This window comes from Apostichopus japonicus, chromosome 20 (genome assembly GCF_037975245.1).
Source record: "Apostichopus japonicus isolate 1M-3 chromosome 20, ASM3797524v1, whole genome shotgun sequence".
Classification (NCBI taxonomy): Eukaryota; Metazoa; Echinodermata; class Holothuroidea; order Aspidochirotida; family Stichopodidae; genus Apostichopus; species Apostichopus japonicus.
The window spans coordinates 16,015,839-16,038,830 of record NC_092580.1 but is presented as its reverse complement, the minus strand read 5'-3'; the positions used below and the strand labels follow the sequence as shown (position 1 = coordinate 16,038,830).

Sequence of the window (22,992 nt, the reverse complement as noted above, 5' to 3'; positions counted from 1 at the left end):
GCGCTCCGTTTTGATAGTAATTTGGGGATGAAAGGTGCTACGCGCCTGCACCCAAGCAAATGTCCCTCCAATATTCGAAACAAATCGCCGCCCCTGACTGTACACTAGTGTCTAAGTACCGACGGTAGCAAGCTGTGTGTGTATTTTCTGGGATTGATGGTGGTGTCTAACACTTCTGTTACGCCTCATTCGAGACTAGGTCAGATAACCGGCATGAGACGTTTCTTTGTGCGCGAGTCTTCACACCCTTTAATCAAGATATCACTTTTTTTGAAACCTACGTTTGAGTTGAAACATGGACTCGAGTCACTGTATTATCTAGATCTATGGGAAAACTGTCCATGAACTTGTGTTTGAGTTACTTTATTTCTCTGAAATTTAGTGACTCTCGTCCTGTCTTGTTGCATAACTGGTTATAGTTCCTGATAATTCGGCATGAATTGCATATAGACCACTGATTTAACAACCACTGGAGACTAATAATTCTTCAGATCCTTGGCTAGATGAAGTAATGGTGTCTAATACAAACGGTATACTTTATCAATCCCGTTCTTGAACCATTGACCAGAAAATTGTGTCCGTTCTGGAGAGGAGTATTGAAGGAGAACCGGACTGCTGGTGTGATATTTATAATAATCCCTCTGCAAAATACAAATACCAAGGAGTTTAATTAAGAAAATAGTGAATTGCACATAAAGTACTTATGTCGTCCTATAGGTGAATTCAACTCTTTTCACAACACTTAGGACGACATAGCATAAAACGCTAAGGGCGACAGTGGTGATTTAGTGTAATTTCGTCACACTGGACCATTGTTAAGACTCCAGTATGTGCACTATTTATAATAATCCATTTGCAAAGTACATATAGCTAAGAATTCAATTAACTAATTAATTAATTAATTAATTTTACATATACATGTCGCCCTATGTGAAATTAACTCTTTTAACAACACTTAGGGCAACATTTAAGACCCCAGTATTGGTTCTATTTATACTAATCTCTTTGTTAATGCATATAGGAAGCAATTAAATTAACTAATTAATTATTTCCACATGTTCATGTCGCCCTATGTGAATTTAATTCTTTCCATAATACTTAGGGCGACATCAGCGATTTAATGTAATTACGTCACACTGGACCATTGTTATAAGACACCAGTATGGGTACTATTAATAATAATCCCCCTGCACGTACATAAAGCAAGGAATTCAGGTTTCAAATTTCAAGTTTATTTTCCACTTTCCATATATATAAACAGTAACAGAGTCAATGATTAATTTACTCAGATTATGATGAAATAACAATAAACAAAGTACAAAATATACTATAATGAAAGTGGTTTAATTAACCAATAAATTAATTCCACATATACATGTCACCCTATATCTGAATTTAATTATTTCCACAGCACTTATAGGGTGACATTGGCGATTTAATGTAATTATGTAGATGCAAGTAGTTCCACAAGCAATTGCCGCACCAACTTGTGGCCTAAACGTACCTTGTCCATATATGCCCTTACCGAAATCCCAGATCTGGGCCAGATATAAAAATCCAGATCTGGCCCAGATCTGGAATTTCAATCTGGGCCAGATCTGCTGCAGATCTGGAATTTATATCTGGCCAGATAAAAAATTGGGCAGATATAACTTGATATAAAATAAAGTTTTATATGGCCCATATAAAATTTGATCTGGTTAAATTTTATTGCATCCATATCTGGGCCAGATAAAACTTTATCTGGTTGATATAAAGAAAATCCAGATAAAGTTTTATATGGCCCATATAAAATTTGATCTGGTTAAATTTTATTGCATCCATATCTGGGCCAGATAAAACTTTATCTGGTTGATATAAAGAAAATCCAGATAAACTTTTATATGACCAATATAAAAAAATATATCTGGCTAAAATGTCAATCAAATAGGAAATAAATGGCCAAAACTGGGCTAGCATTGATATTAACTTTCCAGCGTGATCAGTTATCTCTGTTCTGGTACGGAGACCCATACAGAGAGCAAGACACACACAAAATATAAACACAGCTGTGTTCTAGAACTCAACTGGATTGGAACAAAGTGGAAATATGTAATGTGCAAGCTCCTTGCTGTTACCTAATCCGACTGCTATGGTCATAAAATGACCGCTGTTCCAAAATAATACATGAAGGTTGAGTTCTTTATTCTTCTGTGGTCCTGTAGATGTTGATACTAAATTGCGTTGTGCTATTCTTTTATTTAATATATTTGCTTTAATAAATAAGTTCCAGGAGGGCGATATATGTATATATATGTTCCATTCAGTATCGAAGTTCAGTCCCAAAGTATATTCCTTGTTGCCATCCGTTCCAAAAACTTCTTCCTTACTTCTGACTGTTCAGTTCACTATAAAAACCTTTGCCAATGTCCTGACATCAATAGGATATTATTTATGAATCTCCATCACCTTTTCTTAATGTACCAATCCTTTCTGTTAAACTTCCTTCTGCTCTTTACTCCTACCATGTGGACACTAGTGTACACATAGCTCCCTTTCCTATCTCACTCCTAGAGTATCAAAACACATATGTCCATTGTTCAAAAGTGGCCTTCACACTTAATCAACCTCTGAGTCATCCTGTTTCAAGCTAAGACCCCGTGGTTGCCTAGCAACCCAGATAGAGATTGTTATTCCCCCTTTGACTTAGTGTATACACTGTAAGTGATTTACTATTGAAATATATATGCAAAGTGCAGTACCACAATATAGTGCAATGTAAATCTCTATGAAAATACACTATGTAAGAGCATACAGTCTTAAAGTTTTATCTGTCAATATAAAGTCAAGTATAACTGGATAAACATGATGTATATCCAGTTATCTGCATATCTGGATTGACTCTATATCCAGTCATATTTGGCTTCATATGGCCAGATAAAACTTTATCTGCATATCTGGATTGACTCTTTATCCAGTCATATCTGGCTTTATATGGCCAGATAAAACTCTCTGCATATCTGGATTGGCTCTATATCCAGTTATATCTGGCTTTATATGGCCAGATAAAACTGTATCTGCATATCTGGATGGACTCTATATCCAGTTATATCTGGCTTTATATGGCCAGATAAAACTTGACCTGCATATCTGGATTGGCTCTATATCCAGTTATATCTGGCTTTATATGGCCAAATAAAACTTGATCTGCATATCTGGATTGACTCTATATCCAGTTATATCTGGCTTTATATGGCCAGATAAAACTTTATCTGCATATCTGGATTGGCTCTATATCCAGTTATATCTGGCTTTATATGGCCAGATAAAACTTTATCTGCATATCTGGATTGGCTCTATATCCAGTTATACCTGGCTTTATATGGCCAGATAAAACTTGATCTGCATATCTGGATGGGCTCTATATCCAGTTATATCTGGCTTTATATGGCCAGATAAAACTTTATCTGCATATCTGGATCGGCTCTATATCCAGTTACATCTGGCTTTATATGGCCAGATAAAACTTGATCTGCATATCTGGCTTGGCTCTATATCCAGTTATATCTGGCTTTATATGGCCAGATAAAACTTGATCTGCATATCTGGATTGGCTCTATATCCAGTTATATCTGGCTTTATATGGCCAGATAAAACTTGATCTGCATATCTGGATGGGCTCTATATCCAGTTATATCTGGCTTTATATGGCCAGATAAAACTTGATCTGCATATCTGGATGGGCTCTACATCCAGTTATATCTGGCTTTATATGGCCAGATGAAACTTGATCTGCATATCTGGATGGGCTCTATATCCAGTTATATCTGGCTTTATATGGCCAGATAAAACTTGATCTGCATATCTGGATCGGCTCTATATCCAGTTATATCTGGCTTTATATGGCCAGATAAAACTTGATCTGCATATCTGGATCGACTCTATATCCAGTTATATCTGGCTTTATATGGCCAGATAAAACTTTATCTGCATATCTGGATTGACTCTATATCCAGTTATATCTGGCTTTATATGGCCAGATAAAACTTGATCTGGCCAGATTAAACCAGATTTAAAGCCAGATCTGGCATTTCGGTAAGGGTGTAATGTTCTTGAGAGAGAATATGTGAGTATGAAACCAAATTTTTGACTGTCGGATCTTGTCCCATCACCTCTTTAGATGATCCATTTGCAGAGAGAATGTCTGAGTATGAATCCACTTCTTCCATTGCTGGACCTTGTCCAATAATCCTCTTTATCTAATCCATTCTCAGAGAGAATGTGCGAGTATATGAAACCAAATCTATGACTGTTGGACCTTTTCCCATCATCTTTCTTAACCACTCTTGCTTGGTATTTCAGAGAGAATGTGTGAGTATGAAATTTCACTCGTTAGGTCATTTGGAGGTGTTCCTTCGTCTCGTGATGCTTGAGTATGGGTCATGTTGTGCACACAGGTGTCCCATCACCTCGCTAAATAATTCTTTCACAGGGATAATTGAGTTATACATCTTGACATTCTTACTTCACCTCTTTAAATCTTCTTCGAGCATCCAGATAAAGCATGAATTCTGTGAAATATAAATAAGATTAACAGATGATGGTATACCACCAGCCCTACAGTGTGAGGTTGCTTGAAAACCAGTCAAATCCTGGTAGAACCATGAGAGTTGGCAGGTCAGTCGGACTTGTAGCCCCGACTTGCATCCCCCTAATATCACACCTAGCTGTTGACAATATTTAATCTTGTTGAGGGGGTGGGGGATTGGGGGCCGTAGGGTGAAAATAGGAGAGGTGTGGCCTTCGGAAGTTGATGCCGACTTCCATGTAGGGGTGTCTGGAGTCCTCCCCAGGAAAATAACTGAAACTGTAGACGTGAAATAGTGTATTTGGAGGCATATCTAGGCTATATAATGAGGTCTAGACGCACGTTTTGTTTGGCGTTGAAATGGGGTGTGGGAGGGAGGGGGGCCTATACACCCAGATACCCATGGATTCATGCCTGGCCGTTACCTCCATACGTCTTTGGTATGACCCTCGGTAGCTTTTGTGGACTGGACACAATCCAGTGTGACGTATTGGAAGTATACTTGGTAATCATATCTGTGACATCAGTTTGAACTCTGACATGCATCCTGTTTCCCTCGGTATAAGCGATCTGTACCGTAACATGAAGTAATGAAGGAAAAGTATTAACAATCATTACGGGAGCAATCTTAGATGGAGCATACATGAATCCAAGTCACTAACAATTATGAACTGATGGAAAAGTATTAACGATCCGACCAGTATGACTCTTAAATTTACTTCAGCTGTGAGTATGGATGTTATCTTACATTGTACCATGAACTGAATATCACAAATATTCAGTGAAGAGGATAGTTATCAACGACCTCAGTATGACTCTAATACTTACTTCAGCTGTGAGTATATGTATGTTATCTTACATTGTATCGTAACTGAATATCACTCTTAACAAATATTCAGTGTACGGGATACTTATCAACGACCTCAGTATGACTCTAATACTTACTTCACCTGTGAATATCAGGATGGATGCAATCTTAGATGGGGCCTTGAACTGAATATCACTCACATGCAGAAAGGTGACTGGACCCTTACTGTAAATGAAAAGAGAGAAGAAATGCCATTATATACAACGCTATGGACGATTGTAAGTAGCAGTCTGTGTACAGCAGTCTGTGTCCATTTTCACAAGTCTGTTGACAACCAGTGTGTCATGAGCAAAAACTGAGAAGCGACGCATGAGTGGCAAGATACAAGATGAAAGGGAGTGGAGTACTTAGGGACTATCACCCACCACATGTAATTAGGGACCGTTGCCCACCACATGTACTTAGGGACTACCACCCACCACATGTAATTAGGGACTATCACCCACCACATGTAATAAGGGACTATTACCCACAACATGTAATTAGGGACTATTACCCACCACATACAATTAGGGACTATTACCCACCACGTGTAATTAGGGACTATTGTCCACCCCATGTAATTAGGGACTATCACCCACCATATGCAATTAGGGGCTATCACCCACCACATGCCATTAGGAAATGTTACCCACCACATGTAATTAGGGATTATTATCCACCATGTGTAATAAGGGAATTCAACCCACCACATGCAATTAGGTAATGTTACCCACCACATGTAATTAGGTACTATCACCCACCAAATGTAAGTATGGACTCTTTCCCATCACATGTAATTAGGTACTCTCACCCACCACATGTAAGTAGGGACTATCACCCACCACATGTAATTAGGTACTATATCACCCACCACATGTAATTAAGGACCATTGCCCACCACATGCAATTAGGGACCGTTGCCCACCACATGTAATTAGGGACTATAACCCACCACATGTAATTAGGGACTATAACCCACCACATGTAATTTGTAACACGACCCAATTTTCGGGCCAAAGGTATAATATATCGGAGAACTGTAGGTCTATAAACCATTAACAGAATATTTATACAAATACAAAAGAAGGCTGTCACACATGTAGATAGAAGTATTTAGTGTTCTAAATTTTCAAGGGTCTTAATAGACCTATAAGTATGGATGATATCGGTGATTACCTAAACATAGCGCCTGTTGTAAATGCTAATTCTGCGGCTGTCCGCATTATATATCCTCCGAATACAGTGCCATAAACGTTCGAAACCTGTGGATTGGAAAAAATGCAAGATATGTTATAGTTAACGGAATCAGCTATCAAACAAGTTTGAGTATAGAGCTACTGTACAGATTAACCGATTAAGTACTGCATATACACCATAGGAGGGTTATGGTGGGGACCCCACCCCCTCTCCCCCATCTAAGGGTGGGGGAGAACGGGGTGCACAAAAAATTTAAAGGGCAGAGGGACAAGTGACTCTGATATGAGGAAGCAAATTGAAAAATTCAATTTTAGGATTCTGCACCACAAATTTCCAGTATTTCAACACTGTAGACAGAAACCGTGAACTACTACCTTCTCTTTTCGTGTTTTCAACAAAATTTTTATTTTCAAATAACGGGTTCTTAATATTCTCAACAAACGGTTACTTTTTAAATAACAAAATGACACCTATTTTTAATTACACCAAAGGAGAAAGGGTACATTTCATAAGTAACAAAAGGCACTTCTAACTTAAGAAATAGGCTCTTTTGATTTTTTTCCCCCGCAAAACTTGTGGTGGGGGGGGGGGGGTGGCGTGCCATCCTGACAAATGTACATAACTTCCTTACATTATACCAGAGTGTAAACGGTTAATCCACAATTAAAGATTATATCGGTACACATATACAGTGAACGGCAAATTATAGTCACGTGGCACTTACGTCAGGGGGTGCTGGAAGAGCTATGGTCTTTTTTGTACATTCCATCCACTCCGAATCGGGAGGTAAAATTCGTTCAGTCAGAGAAAGTGATCTACAAAAACAAAGGGAACATTTGACAAGCAAAGAGTATTAAAAATCTATAATTCTTATAATACATAGTTTCTGAATTATTGTTATGCAATTGATGTAAATACTATCAATTCCAGTGTGACATTTCTATCAATAGATGCAGATGTCATTTTCGTTCTAGTTTCGAGGTGCTTGCTTAACAACTTCCCCTCCCCCCCCCAATTAAAAAATACAACACCTCTCGAGAATATAGCCAATTTTCAATTAAAAAGAGTGTACTTAATTAGCATATTTTGGATGGAAGAGGAATGGAAAAGGGATGTGAAGGGGGAGGGGAGGGGTACTAGAAAGGAGTCATCACATAAAGACATTCAGGTGTGTGCACAACACGGGGGGACATGGTCCCATCTTCAACCGTCAGTCGGGTGAAATATTTCAGTCAGGTGATTTTTTTGTTGTTGCATGCAGCCGATGAAGAATTGGACCACTGTTATGGGTGTGCACCCCATTATACGTCACAGGCATTAAAATCAATAGTATTTATTAGCCGAACCTAATTATAAATCTAATTGTGTGGTCTAAATATGCCTCATAACGAACCATTTCGCATCTAAATTTGTTATTTCTTTGTCTATGAAAGGACCCCAGACCCCCCTCACCCCGTCCCCCTACATGGGAACCGCTTTCATGTCCCCCTTTATAAAATCCTTCATTTGGCTCTGGCCGTTCTATATAGGTGATGCTCCCACTGAAATCAGTCATGGACTTAGAATAAGCACCCCTCCCCCACCCACACACACACCTTTGAATCCTGTGCACTCCACATGAAGACAATCTGTGAAGACTTACTGTGGATCCAAAGATTCTAGAAATACGTCGTGGATAACATTTCTCTCTTCAACACTAGGAGGAGATTTCCAATAAAAATCAGAGGAAATCAGTTTCCTCTGCTGATGTTTCTCTGCGCCTTCTTTGATTCTTTTCTCTTCTTCGTCGTTGGTAGAGATGAGAGGATGAACGCAGGCAGCACTGTTTAGATAAATTGATTTGTAAAGAATGCAGTATAACTCAAACTAACTGCATGAAGGCAAATGTCAATGAAAAATAATAATGATCGCACAAACAATTTAACACAATCCATAGAAACATGATTTGCATTTTCATTGATGCAGTATAGGTAGGGGAGGGGGGGTGAGGAAAATTTACCTCAAATTTTAGTACCTATTAAAGCATTCCATGTACCAACCCACACACAAACAAACACACTCCACACCCTCCCCGCCCCTCATCCCAGTCACTTATTACCAATACTCACTTCACTTCACCCACATTCTAGAAGTCGCTGGTATGTCAGGAAATTCGCTATAACGTTGTGTAAAATCGATACCCATTATTGATATGCTGCATGTGTCATCCCCTTCCTCCCCGAACCCCTCCCCCCTCCTCATCCTTCTAATTGTCTACTTATGAGATTATCCAAAATCTTGTAAGTGGGGTCGGGAAGATGAAGGGGCCAGGTGATTTGTTAAAGATGTCCTAAAATGGTACCAATGATCGACACTGTCACAGTACCTGATCATGTACTACAAAACGCAACGTTAAAAATGTATAAACAAATTTGCTTTCATTTCCATGATATCACTCTTAAATCAACACTTGTGTTTTGATCGTCTTGCATCCCATCTCAAGGAATAAACAAACAATCTATAAATGTCAGCGTTTCGAGTAAGCCTACCTTCCATCTTTGTGATCCCTGGCATTATAGATAAATACTGATGTCATAATAGGGGTTTCTTTCCTGTTATCTTTGACATCTATCTGAAAATTAAAATATTAAATTAAATAACTTTTACTATCATATGGGCGATTGGCATTGACCATATATTGTGTCAACGTTACCCAGCCCACCAAGACCTGATCAATGAAAACAACACTGAAGGTTATATACACTGGTCACCATTCATGAATAAAGAGTAACCTATATGCATAAATTAGTGTACATCATGGAAGCTAACATCGTTTATGCACCGATTGAAAATTCACTTTAAAGCAGCAGTAAATGTTCAGTCTCCAATTCTGTCAAATTGCTGGACATAAACATACGATTAATTGCTCGATCAAACTGATTGAACAAGACAATATGTTCGATTTATTTCATCAAATAGTTTCATTCAGTTTAAAAAAAAAAATTTTTGTTTAGACATATATATCACGCATACACAAGCAAAACGTACATTTTGTGATTTCTTTAAAGAAACTTTGTATATACAGCTGATGATAGCCTATACAGTGTTCAAGGGCTTTCATGTGGGAAAGTATTGGGGATTTATCAAGCAGCTTTCGTACATTTTTGAGTTCCTAAACAATGGATTTAGACCACTCCGTATTTAACAATGCTGTTTTAGAAAAGCCTGTAAGTGTTTACACCAGCCGTTAAAATTCAGATTGAAAATTGTTGAAACTGCTATCGTTATAAGGTTAAAAATAGTTCTATATGCAGGAAGTAATTCTTCTCATCCAGTGCCAGTTGTATACCAACCAGTGAAACAGTCAGTGGCACCTCCAATGTTGACCGACCAGTCCAGGCCACGTGACTGCTGAACTTCAGATTACAGGTAGCTGTATCTATGGTAGCGGTGCTCATCTCTGTCGAGAAGAGAAATATAAGATGTCTTGTAATTTATATATGAATATAATATGTATGAATCACTCTGCAACGACACCTTATTATCATATAATATATATATATATATATATATATATATATATATAGAGTAGGTTGGCGTCTATCTTGGCGCAGAGTGCTCTATGTCCATTGGACAGAGCGGAATATATGTTGATACTAGATGAGACTAGTGGAACACTAGTAGTTGTAACTCGGAGTTTCACGCTTTATAGCGATCTTCAGACAACTGCAGTTGTCTGAAGATCGCTATAAAGCGTGAAACTCCGAGTTACAACTACTAGTGTTCCACTAGTCTCATCTAGTATCAACATATATATATATATATATATATATATATATATATATATATATATATATATATATATAAATATATATATTATATTATAATATGAACATCTCCTCTGGATATTCACCAGTGGTGTTGTGGATAACATGGTGGTTACGATATAAAACGTCTGTAGGATTAATGCTGTGATCTCCCTCCGCCCCTCCCCTCCCCTCCCCTCCCCTCCCCAACCCCCCAAAAAAACAAAATTCAGTTTAACTATCCTATCATCCTTATTTATTGTCAATAAATAGACTTTGGTATAGGTTTGGTAATTCCCTGTAACAATTCGAACCACTTGGCTGCTCATTCCACAACTGTCTGGAACTTACTTGGGTGTAAAAAGGGGTAGGGTGGGAAGTGGGGTACTGGTGGGAAGTAGGGTAGGGAGTGGGAAGTTGGTTAGTGGAGGTGGGAAGGGTGGGGAGGGACGTAATATACTATGAAATTAAGTTTTGAAGCAATGACTATATGTTCAAACAGGAATATAATTTATCTTCCTCATCTCCCATCCCCTCCAAACTCCTCCTCGGACCGGACAAACTCTCCATCCCCACGCTTGTACAAAAAAAAAATACAATGCAACAGATGACCGAAAACTCGGTTACAAATTCTGGTCAAGCGAGAACGATTTTTATATAATTACCTAATTTTTCTGTCATTGATGTAACAATGACCAACGGTGATCTCATCAAAGTCTGGTCCGGTACACTATGTTTGTAACAAGACGCAGCTGCAAGAATCAAAACTGAATAATTTACAACTATCTTTCTGCCCACTGTTTGTTCCTACATGCAAGTGGGTATTACACACCAGGGGCGTATCCAGGGGGGGCGCAACAGGCGCGCGCCCCCCTATTGGCCGTCACCAAAAAAAAAAAGTTTAGCAAAAAAAAAAAAAAAAAAAAAAAATTGATGACGACCTTTATGTGAGATGTCGGTGATCGCTCAACCCCCCCCCCCCTCCCGTATGCTTTATTTTTTGTTTGCCAAAAAAAGGTTCTGGCGAAGTTCGGCGGCATAATAGTTTTAGAAACATAGATGGTAATTGTGTTTGTATTATCACTATAAACACTAAATGACATGCCAGCCATACTAAATTGTGCATTTTGTGTCCATATTTACTGGAAATGTTGCTTATTATTAAGGTCGAAAAATGGATCACATATGGCCATGGGCGGCGATCCTGGGTGGAGGGGGGATATATCCCCCCATGAAAATGGGTGGAGGGGATGTAATGCACCATATCCCCCCCCCCACACCAAATGCCAGGGATAAGAATATTTTCATGCCTACATTTATGCATCTTCGTTAATGTACGGCTCTTTTTTAGCTTCATTTCTCGCCTACCATAAACGCAGTGCGATCTTTTCAAGTAAAGCGTCTTTATAAAGCAAAAATAGTTGACTGTAGGCTTCATTGGCCCTATAACAACAAAATGTATTATTGCGCCCACGGTATTGATATAGTACATATATGCACCCTCATAGTATTCATATAGGCGCTATAGTAGGCCTACACACGTACATGTTCCCTCGAACAGCTGAGAATCTCATGTAACCAGGGTAATGCTTAATACACATTTCACCTGGATGCCCTAGCAATCGGTACCTAGGAATGTAACTATGTGTAATTGTGTATTGCATGTGTATAGGCCTATAATAGCCTGCATGAGGCCATTTTCTTCATCGAATAATATAACAGAGCTCTCGAACATTCTAACGTTGCGCCTGAAACAAGATTGACAGGGGCAATTTTCCCAAAATAACACCCGAAATTAAAAAAAAAAGTATTTTGGATCCTGATTATGAGATATTTCGGACATGACATCCCTATTTTAAAGTTGGGTATATGCCGCTTGGAAACCTCGGGAAGTGCCGTTTCCGGCCATCTAGAGGGTTTGTTAATCCCAAAATTTTCTTGTACGCTTCGCGCCAACCAATGGTGGCGCTACGCTTAGATAGTCAACAAGGTCATATCCCCCCCCCCCCCACTCGGAAGTACGGATCGCCGCCCATGCACATGACACCATTTTGCATTTCAGCCCTTCTTTGAAAGCAAAAATTGTACACCCCTCCCCTTAGACCCATCCCCCAGGACGGCGACCATTCATGCCTGGTGCCCCCCCCCCTATTGGAAAATCCTGGATACGCCCCTGCACACAATCTCACCCGGCCCACAATAAAATCAGGATACATATTGTACTAGAGGTTGTTGCACACCGAACTAAGTCGAGAGCAATCCAGACTCGAGGCGGGACCTGACAGTCTGAGTCCGAGACAAATTCGAGTCCAGAGCAGTCCAAAATTAGGGCAAACTTCCATGTGGAGTTCTGTCTGTCTGCGTCTGAGAGAAATTCGAGACAGAGTATAGCCTAGTCCATTGGGACATGGTAAAAGTCCAGGACATAATTTTGGCTTAATGATGTCATATTTAGAGGTGATCAAGTCTTCAGCCATGCACGTGAAGATCCATTAAATCTGTATATATCTGCCAAAATGGAATTAAATTTGACTTCGTTTTTTGGTGAAATTGTTCATGACAGTTATCCTTACAACATAGATTAATATTGGCGGTTAGGTTTATGTATTCTATAAGTGCTACATTGCCAAAACACGGTCACATTAATAAGTCTATCGATGCATTTCCCTATAGAGTATACATTTTATTACTGTTGTTATATGAATGGCAGTACGTTACTTAATAAAACTACAACGCTCACCTCCAACCATATCGAGATCTTCCAGTATTCGTCCAATTCTTAAACCACCGAGAGCATTACTGTATTTCATGGCCTGAGCCGGGTCTTGCAGGTCAATCATACATTCCACATAGCTGTCAGCCATTGTTCGAGGCACCAGCCCATCCGTCGACTTTGGAGCTGGCGGCAGAGAGGACCTTCGTATGAGAACAATTCACGTTTCGGAGACTTCAAAACATAAGTCTTAAAGATGTATAATTTTGTTCTTGATTTTCACCATCTGGATCCAAAGTCTGATCCAAGCAACAACAAAAAATCTTTATACGTTTCTACGAATTAGGCCTATTAACTTGTGTATAGTGACGAATTAGAAATATTTTTCATATGGCACTAATGAGCTTTCGTAAATACCCCCCCCCCCCCAATCTAACTGTAAGATATCTTAGAGTAGATACAACAGAAGAGGGTTCCACCTCTGGGTTGGGGGATGGAAGGGCAGTGACACATGCGACTTTCATTTCAAGTGGCAAAGAACAAAGTCCCCTCAAAGCACCCTTGCAACGTTGAACCATATGTGCATTCTGTACTGCAAATTCTACTTTTCAACAACACTGTCCTGTTTAATCATTTCCCTCGCCACCCCCCCCCCCCCCAAGACAGGGGGTGGGAGGAGGTTTGTTATAGATCACGATGAAGGTAATGGATCATACAGCTCTGGTGATCTTTATGTATAATACATTTGTGGAGATGACCTATAAATAAGATGAAATTCAAACAGTCAGTACTTTCAGTAGTTGATCCAGTGAGGTATTCTCTTCCCCACCCCCTCCCGTCCCTCGCTGAATTTATAAGCAGGAGCGGAGGTGTGAAAACGGAGATTAAGTCCAGTGCGCTTTCTCCTTGCGCCTCAGCAATACCTCTACGCCACTGATAATGCCACTGTTTATGATGTATATATTTGAAATTTGCTGGATGTAACACCGTGTGTGGTCAGTAGTTAGGCATACTCACATTTGCTCATCTTGTTTTGTGTAGATCGTGAAAACGTCAATCACTGTAGTAGAAGAAAATAAAGTAGTCAAAGAAAAGGACTTTTGGATGAGTTACAAAAGAGTCGATGAAGAGTATTTGAATTGGAACTTGTGATATCTAAGTTGGAATTTTCATGCATGTTGAATCATATTTCAACTTGAAATATGATTCAACTAACATGAACCTTATTTTAGGCATATTTACCAGCAAGTTTATAGGTAGGAGAATATGATATAACAAAAAGGAAATTAGTGGTGACATATGGTTCATAATTATATCCTAGCGTGTAGAGTCTAAAGAAATGAATTGGATTATTTTCTCAACATAAATTGTTACTGCTCCAGCTTGTCACTGTTAGTATGCGGTGTAATGATATATGTTCAAAGGGCATAACAGGAAATATTTCACTTTTCATTTTTCCCCATTTTCATTTCAACTCGCCAAGAACTTCCAGGACTTCCAGGGAAAGGCACAACATATGCTATGGTTGGTTAACATTCCGAACAAAAGGTGTTCAATGCACGAACAAACTCAAGAGGCTATGCCAAGTTCGCTCAGCTGAGATGAACATGTCAGTTCAACAAGCTCAACAACCAGTTTTTTTTTTCACAATGCTTTAAGCAATAACATGCGTCCAGTTCACAAGCAAAAGGGGAATCTTCAAGGAAGTACTGACTCAAATGGAACTATAGGCAGATATGATACACTATTGAATTATCCTTTCCACTCTATTATCTGCATAAGTTTTTTGGATTCATATTATTTTAATCAGGGGCGTATCCAGGGGGGCGCAACAGGCGCCCCCCCTATTGGCCGTCACCAAAAAAAAAAAAAAAGTTTAGCAAAAAAAAAAAAAATTGATGACGACCTTTATGTGAGATGTCGGTGATCGCTCAACCCCCCCCCCCTCCCGTATGCTTTATTTTTTGTTTGCCAAAAAAAGGTTCTGGCGAAGTTCGGCGGCGTAATAGTTTTAGAAACATAGATGGTAATTGTGTTTGTATTATCACTATAAACAATAAGTGACATGCCAGCCATACTAAATTGTGCATTTTGTGTCCATATTTACTGGAAATGTTGCTTATTATTAAGGTCGAAAAATGGATCACATATGGCCATGGGCGGCGATCCTGGGTGGAGGGGGGATATATCCCCCCATGAAAAGGGGTGGATGGGATGTAATGCACCATATCCCCCCCCCCCCAAATGCCAGGGATAAGAATATTTTCATGCCTACATTTATGCATCTTCGTTAATGTACGGCTCTTTTTTAGCTTCATTTCTCGCCTACCATAAACGCAGTGCGATCTTTTCAAATAAAGCGTCTTTATAAAGCAAAAATAGTTGACTGTAGGCTTCATTGGCCCTATAACAACAAAATGTATTATTGCGCCCACGGTATTGATATAGTACATATATGCACCCTCATAGTATTCATATAGGCCCTATAGTAGGCCTACACACGTACATGTTCCCTCGAACAGCTGAGAATCTCATGTAACCAGGGTAATGCTTAATACACGTTTCACCTGGATGCCCTAGCAATCGGTACCTAGGAATGTAACTATGTGTAATTGTGTATTGCATGTGTATAGGCCTATAATAGCCTGCATGAGGCCATTTTCTTCATCAAATAATATAAAAGAGCTCTCGAACATTCTAACGTTGCGCCTGAAACAAGATTGACAGGGGCAATTTTCCCAAAATAACACCCGAAATTTAAAAAAAAAGTATTTTGGATCCTGATTATGAGATATTTCGGACATGACATCCCTATTTTAAAGTTGGGTATATGCCGCTTGGAAACCTCGGGAAGTGCCGTTTCCGGCCATCTAGAGGGTTTGTTAATCCCAAAATGTTCTTGTACGCTTCGCGCCAACTCATGGTGGCGCTACGCTTAGATAGTCAACAAGGTCATATCCCCCCCCCCCCCCCATTCGGAAGAACGGATCGCCGCCCATGCATATGACACCATTTTGCATTTCAGCCCTTCTTCGAAAGCAAAAATTGTACACCCCTCCCCTTAGACCCATCCCCCAGGACGGCGATCATTCATGCCTGGCGCCCCCCCCCCCTATTGGAAAATCCTGGATACGCCCCTGATTTTAATCCTTTCTTTTTTGCAGAGCTGCTTCTAGGCAGATACTATGTTGTTGTATGTTCAGGATTTCCCTGTTTAATTCGCAGTGTGTAGGACTTTGTGATAAGTTACACTGACACTTGTGTAGACAGTTCAAACTTATAAAATGTCTTTCATAATGAAATGTGATCTAGGCAATATTTAATAGCATCAGTAAAACTATTACAGTCTTGCTTTGTAGCAAGGTTCTAACAAATTTATCATAAAGGATTCAACAAATTATACCTTACACTATGTAAAGGTAATGTTGGAATGCTCTCTGAAGAATTTTGTATGAAACAAAAAGTAATACTACTTTATTGTGAATGTATTGAAGAGACCAATCGGAAGTTACAACTTTGGGGTCCATCATTTGGAGGTGCCACTTGACCTTAATAACCATTAGTTGTGTCTGGAGAAAAATGATGTGCTTTCCACTGTTTTGGTTGCAGATGCAAGTAAAGAGTGACAGAGATGTCAAAAATATATATTCTCTACTTGTGCTGTGTGGAGAGAAAATCCATATGCTTTGCAGTAACTCCATGTTTTCTGTTGTTTTGCTAAGTGATAGTTCCCTGTTGAACCATTCTGGCAAAGTAGTAGATCGAGCTCAGTGACATGTTCTTATCATGATTTTTGTTCTGTTGTTTCCAAAGAGTGAAACAAGTTTTTTATTTTATTTTGGTATGTCTGCCTTCCATATTTTTCTTTTGCATGGTTCGCTTGTTGATTTTTTAGAGTAAGTAAAATAATTTGGTCTGCTCGCCAAATCTCAAAAAAAAAAATCACAAGCCATTTACGACGTAGGAGAAATTTGCCAAAACGTCCATGCGGAATATAGCTCTATATTCCTGCAATCAATACCGGCAGCCATACTCATTGCATTCAAAGCATATCCTTCGTCTAGATTGCCATGGAATAATCACAGTGAAGTTCTATTTATGTTGGAAACAAGTGTGAAATCCATTACTAGGTCCAGGGAAACAATATATGCAATTTCCCTGTATAATCTCAGTTAGGACCGAACCATCGCTCACACCGCCATTACGAATGTATACAGGTCACTCGTCACAGGGTGAAGTTTGAAACTTTCAAAATATACTAGAAATATATGAAAATGCCAAACACATTTAGCATACCAAAGCTTCCCTAAACATCATCCATGTATAATTGGAGTTGTCATTTTGATATCAAGCAACATATAAAGACCATCGTCCACGAATGCTAAACCACTATAACTAGTGAAAGAGTTTTTTTTTTGCAGAACTGAATACACAGGCCTCATTACAGGTTTATTGACGGAAAATGTCTCCCTTAGCAGACTATAAGACGTAATTTCAGATGATTTGATTGGCTAACAGTTTGCTACAACCGCTTCGTGCATTATTCACTGATAGACTGAGGGATGAGGAGGAGGGGTTACAAAGGTCGCGTTCGGTAGTGGGAAACGCGTACCGAAACGTCCAATCCCTTAATCTTTATAATGCCGAATGCGTTTTTTATTTTGGGTATCACAGAAGACTGTTATAGCCTTCTTTAAGATTGACCGGTTTTCGTAAAATACGTTGTACGTGTCGTCATAAATCAATTAGGATAATGAATCATCTCAGTTCTAGCCTCAAGATCAGCTGTCCAGAAACTTTTTAGACTTACTCCTGTCCCTTTAAAAACATGGGTCCAACATAATGGCCTCATTCCTTGGAATTCGAGGGAAGACCTTGCAACTTCACACCTTCTTTTCCGTAACAAATACGGCATAAATTTATATTAGTTGACTAACTACTACATTTACTTTCAGCTATCCATTTATACATTTGCAACATTCCGTTTTCTAACAAATGTTAGGTTTAACTATAATTGCACTTGCAGCACATCAAATTGTGGTGAGCCTATAGGTCATTTAATTTCGTGTGGTAGAGTAGTCCAACAGAAGGTATTTTAACCACACTCAGGTCGATGATTAACCTTAATGTCCAGATCTAGGTTAGAGTTAGTCAAAACTCTCTACAACCACAAGATTTTCATTATAGTTTTATGAAGATATACGTTTGTGCACTCGAAATTAGTTTTTTTTAGTAGAAATATTATATATATATATAATACAAAATTTATATAAAAAAAACGCTAAGTGGACACCAATCAAGGCCCAAAAAGTGAATATCGCTAACCGACTATGTATAAAAGACAGATGAAGGAATGGCATAGGGGTTTCGTAATTATTTAATTATTCGTTAATAATCACAAAAGCACAATCAGACTCAACAAAACCAGTTTTCCAGTGGCTGAACATTTTAATCTTCCACAACACAATCTCGACTATCTTATAAGTTTGCCATGATCCTGGGTAATTTGTCTGACCATAATAAAAGAAACTTGAAGGAAGTCGAATTGATCCTTAAAGTACGTTCACACTGTCATGGTCTCAATAGGGATATGGCTTTTCTTTCCGGGTTCAAGCACTTTGAGAAGTCTGGGGCTTACGGTAGACTAACATGATTTCAATCACTCTTTTTACGCCTGACGAAGGACCAGGGTGTCCGAAAATTTGTGTAGCGTGTAGTTATATCTATTATAAATATTATGTTGGATTTAAAGGCATTACATGTTGTCCTTTTCTTTTCTACTATTATTTCTATCCAACACGTGGAACATATCATTATATATATATATATATATATATATATATATATATATATATATATATATATATATATATATACGGTATATATATATATAGAAATATATTCTTTATATATATATATATATATATATATAAATATATATAAATATATTCTTTATATATATATATATATATATATATATATATATATATATATATATATATATATATATATATATCCTTTATACGAACTACAGTAAACCTATAGTGTCTGTAAGTATTGAGGCTTTTGACCTAATTCTTCACAGTTCATTTCTTCAGTATTGAAAAGTTAATTCAATTAAATCCATCCAGTCATCAGATTTGGGTATAAAAGCAAACAAATGTCTATTCCATTTGATATCAGAATAATCGACACAATAGCAATATATTATTACTTTCGTTTATTCCTTAGTACACGTGCTTACCATCTAATTGTGCTTTTTATCGATCTATTTTGAAGTTGCGTTAGAAACAAATCTCCAAGACAAAATTAAAGGTCAAGCCAATGATCCGTTCATTCGCGCACCATAAAGACATAATCTGACATGCAATGAGGTAACTTTTGAGGTTACGCGCACTAATTCAGTTCTTGAAACGCGTGGATCCCACGTGTTTGAAAATGTGATTTCGCATGACAAATTCACAGACCAATAGAACACAATTCAGGCCAATCGTGAATTTCTCCGTGCCTAAATAGCTCTCACTTTGTGTGTGCGAGGCTATAAGCGATGCTACAATACCATCAAATTAGTTGGTCACAGTCGGCAGACATGGTTAAACTATCTCGATGGCCGATTTTATGTGAACTCCGGAACAATCATTTGGCACCTACATGTCCACATAACGTCTGTTACTACAATTAGTTACGCTTCTCGCACTCGAAATATGGACTAACCTTTCGAGTAAAGCTCAATGGTATATGCACATCTCATATTAAAGATTTTCAAGTCTGCAGGAATGATCAAATAACAGTCACCAGTGAACATATGCATTGATATGTTATACCATTGTCGCAGACATTTAAAGTCGCGAAAAACACCATTATTTGGTTTACGTACTATATCCCAAATCAAAATCATGTAAAAAACAAAATTAATTCTCCTGGAAGAAAACCATATATTATTGATCCAGTGTTATTGATTGCTGTGATGTGACATTATTATTTGGGGCTCAGAGGGGGAAGGGGAGACCGCAGTAAGCGATGATAATAATACAGTATTTCATACATTTCTATATGCCCAGTTAGATATTTAGAGAAAAAGTAGTTCCTCGACTTAAATTGTATATGAATGATGCGCGCGCAATACCCTCCAGTCACAGATCTCCGTGTTTATTGTGCTTTAGAAGTTTAACGACTTACATTCGTGAAACCATGGGATTCTCTTTCTTCCGGGCCGGGATGGAGGAGGTGTGGTAGAGAGACACCGACGGTACAAAGGAATACAAAACTTGATATCGTTTGCCCTTAAAACTTTCCTGGAACGAAAAAAAAATATATTCTATAATATGAGCAGGAAATATGAAAGAAGGGATCGAGACATGAAGAGACTAGAAAATCATCGTAAAATCAAATCCAATCATCTGTTTTTGATGATTCGCGGCCATTTTAGTGCACGGCAACGGAGACATTTCCTATCTAGTAGACAATGCAACAAACACATACTCTAAGCATTTCAAACTTTGCTGTAATATGCAAGTAGACCAAAGATCAAAATGATAATCCGCCCAATTAAAAGAGTCCGAATTTTCCATCTACGGCATATCATTATCATAAATGTAGGTACATGCACGAACCGATAATAGGAGTAATGCTATATAACCAGGATTTTATAAGGAGAGAGTTGTCTTCAACCGAATGAAAAACTTACCACATAAGCCGGCTGCAACTCGTCGTCATCGCTGGTAGCATTACAGAAACAGATATCCTCTTGAAATAACGGGATCCAATTCATTAACTGAGATACCTGCTATGTTACGTATTAGTACGGCTTACTTTATCAAAACAACAATCTATAGAGTGCATGCAATAAATGGCGCACACTCGGTTATATGATAGCGTAATTCAAAGTATTTTTTTATATCTTATGGTAACAAAAGTCATGCCATATTGTCAGTTTATACCCAGGGCCTTATTTAACCTTGCAGTCTTATTTTCTATACCTGCACTTTGTATAACAGCGCCTCGGGTAGATTAATGTAAAACAAAAAAAATCAATAGAAACTAACCATGTGAACGAACTCCCGTTTTACATGGATAAGCTTAAGTGCCACCCATAAACTAAGAAAATATATATCAAGCTAGCATCGGCGCCCTGGATCCAGGCGCGGCGGAACGGGAAAATTATTGGGGGGGGGGGGCTAATGTGTGGAGACTATCTAAGCGGAGCGCCACCATCGGTTGGCGCGGAGCGCACAGGAAAATTTTGAGATTTTCCAACCCCCAGATGGCCGGAAACGGCACTTCCCGAGTGTTTTATGCTGCGAATACCTAGCCCTAAAATATGGGTCTCAAGCCTGCAATTTCTCAGATTGCACGTAAAAATCTGTAAAAACATTGTAATTTGTATATTCGATGGTGTTTTAAGAGAGAAGCTATTACTCGTAGTGTACTCGCAAAGACGTTTTTGAGTGAAGGGGATGTTGGAGAACTGGCTGAAATGAAGCAAGCCATTGGCCTAAGACGAAGTTGTGTTGCGCTTACCGGTACTCACACTCACTGCTTCCACTTTTCACGGGGCGTGAAGACGCGGTTGGGGTGACAATGTGGTCTATAGCCAGGGGACGGGCCGAGGGTCCCCCCAGCATTTACTGAAATTATTACACCTATATAGTATACGTGTGCATCGGACAGATCGACAAGTATGCATTGCAAAATGGGCAGATGCACGTTTCGGAGCCTTGGTAAATATTGGGGGGGCTTATCATGCATTTGCCCCCTCAACTTTTTCATTGGGGGGCTGAGCCCCCCAAGCCCCCCGGTTCCGCCGCCACTGCCTGGATCAACTAGGGGAGGGGGAGGGGGGTGCAGGTATAGGTAAGGATGGATCAGGTCAGGGTTTCAGACCTGCAGACAGAAAATCATACCCCAAATGAATGTATCGTGAATTTATGACAATATTTAGGTGACGTAACTGTCCCTATAGTAACTGTTCCTAACTGTCCCCGCCGATCTGGCAGTCAAAGCCCTGTATCTATCAATGTGTTGAACTAATCAATATAGTGCTTATATCATACAAGTACGATCGCATGATGTTGGGTATAGGATTTGATAAGAACCCACGATTGATAAAAAAAAAATAAAAAAAACTTATTTCTCAGTGATACAGTACTCTCTTCGTGAACATGGAATTACAGACAATACTATCCTTGAAGACCATTATAGGTATCCGTAGTCTCTCTAATTATACTTGTTCATGCCCAGGCCATTTCTGCAGTAAATATGGGGTACATTGTAATAAGGTGAACTTGAGGCACACCGTTGATCAGACTGAATCGGACGAGATTTAATCTGACAACCTAGTGGCGTCTCGATACAGACAGTATAATATAAAAAATATATATAAAAAAAAACATATTTTCTATTTCAATTGAATTCTATAAAGTCGGATTCAAAATTTAGGCAACTATTCGCAAGAATAGCTCACTCTGTGTACATTAATTTCTCTAACCGTTTAGTTCCACGTTATAGCCTACCTGATATAATATCAGTAAATTGTAGTGACAAACAAACAGCTGCGAGTGCGACTGATACTCTCAAAGACAAGAGTTTTACAAGTTTATTATTACTAAGTTTATGTAGGCCGGCAGCCTATACCAACAGAGGAGTCTATGTCAAATGACATTATCAGAGCACACATATTAGAGCAAAGTAATGTTTTGCATTCAAATATGTACATAAATGAAATTCTTCAAAACCAATGCACTTTGATACTTAAGTACTTCGGGAAGCACATTATGGAAAAAAAAAGTATGAGGAGGGTATAGGATGCGAGCCATGCTCTTACCTTATTTTAATTAAAGATGAACTACTAAATATTGTCCTATTGTAAAAGAGACAACAA

General features: G+C 38.7%; 1 protein-coding gene across 3 annotated transcripts; it reads right to left on the bottom strand.

Annotated features, from left to right (window-relative positions):
* Positions 1 to 4,087: 4,087 nt before the first annotated feature.
* On the bottom strand, positions 4,088 to 22,880 carry LOC139961566 (acyl-coenzyme A thioesterase 9, mitochondrial-like). 3 transcript variants are annotated; one of them, XM_071960840.1, is made up of 13 exons: positions 20,800 to 22,880; positions 20,292 to 20,407; positions 14,130 to 14,172; positions 13,140 to 13,315; positions 11,065 to 11,166; positions 9,947 to 10,053; positions 9,143 to 9,225; positions 8,257 to 8,436; positions 7,339 to 7,429; positions 6,594 to 6,679; positions 5,513 to 5,600; positions 4,993 to 5,137; positions 4,088 to 4,550 (listed from the first exon to the last, which is right to left on the bottom strand). In XM_071960840.1, the coding sequence occupies exons 1-13, from the start codon at positions 20,838 to 20,840 to the stop codon at positions 4,501 to 4,503; spliced, it is 1,308 nt and encodes a 435-aa protein (XP_071816941.1). In that variant the 5' UTR covers positions 20,841 to 22,880; the 3' UTR covers positions 4,088 to 4,500. The 3 variants fall into 3 exon arrangements, with proteins under 3 accessions (XP_071816941.1, XP_071816942.1, XP_071816943.1); XM_071960841.1 differs by having other exon boundaries at positions 11,065 to 11,151; XM_071960842.1 differs by having other exon boundaries at positions 13,140 to 13,298.
* Positions 22,881 to 22,992: the final 112 nt, after the last annotated feature.

Coding starts and splice junctions, on each gene's coding strand:
- LOC139961566 (XM_071960840.1), bottom strand. CDS start 20,840: ATGCTACCAGCGATGACGACGAGTTGCAGCCGGCTTATGTG. Junction 13,316..14,129: donor ACAAAACAAGATGAGCAAAT/GTGAGTATGCCT, acceptor TCTCATACGAAG/GTCCTCTCTGCCGCCAGCTC. Junction 11,167..13,139: donor AGATCTCGATATGGTTGGAG/GTGAGCGTTGTA, acceptor TAAATTATTCAG/TTTTGATTCTTGCAGCTGCG.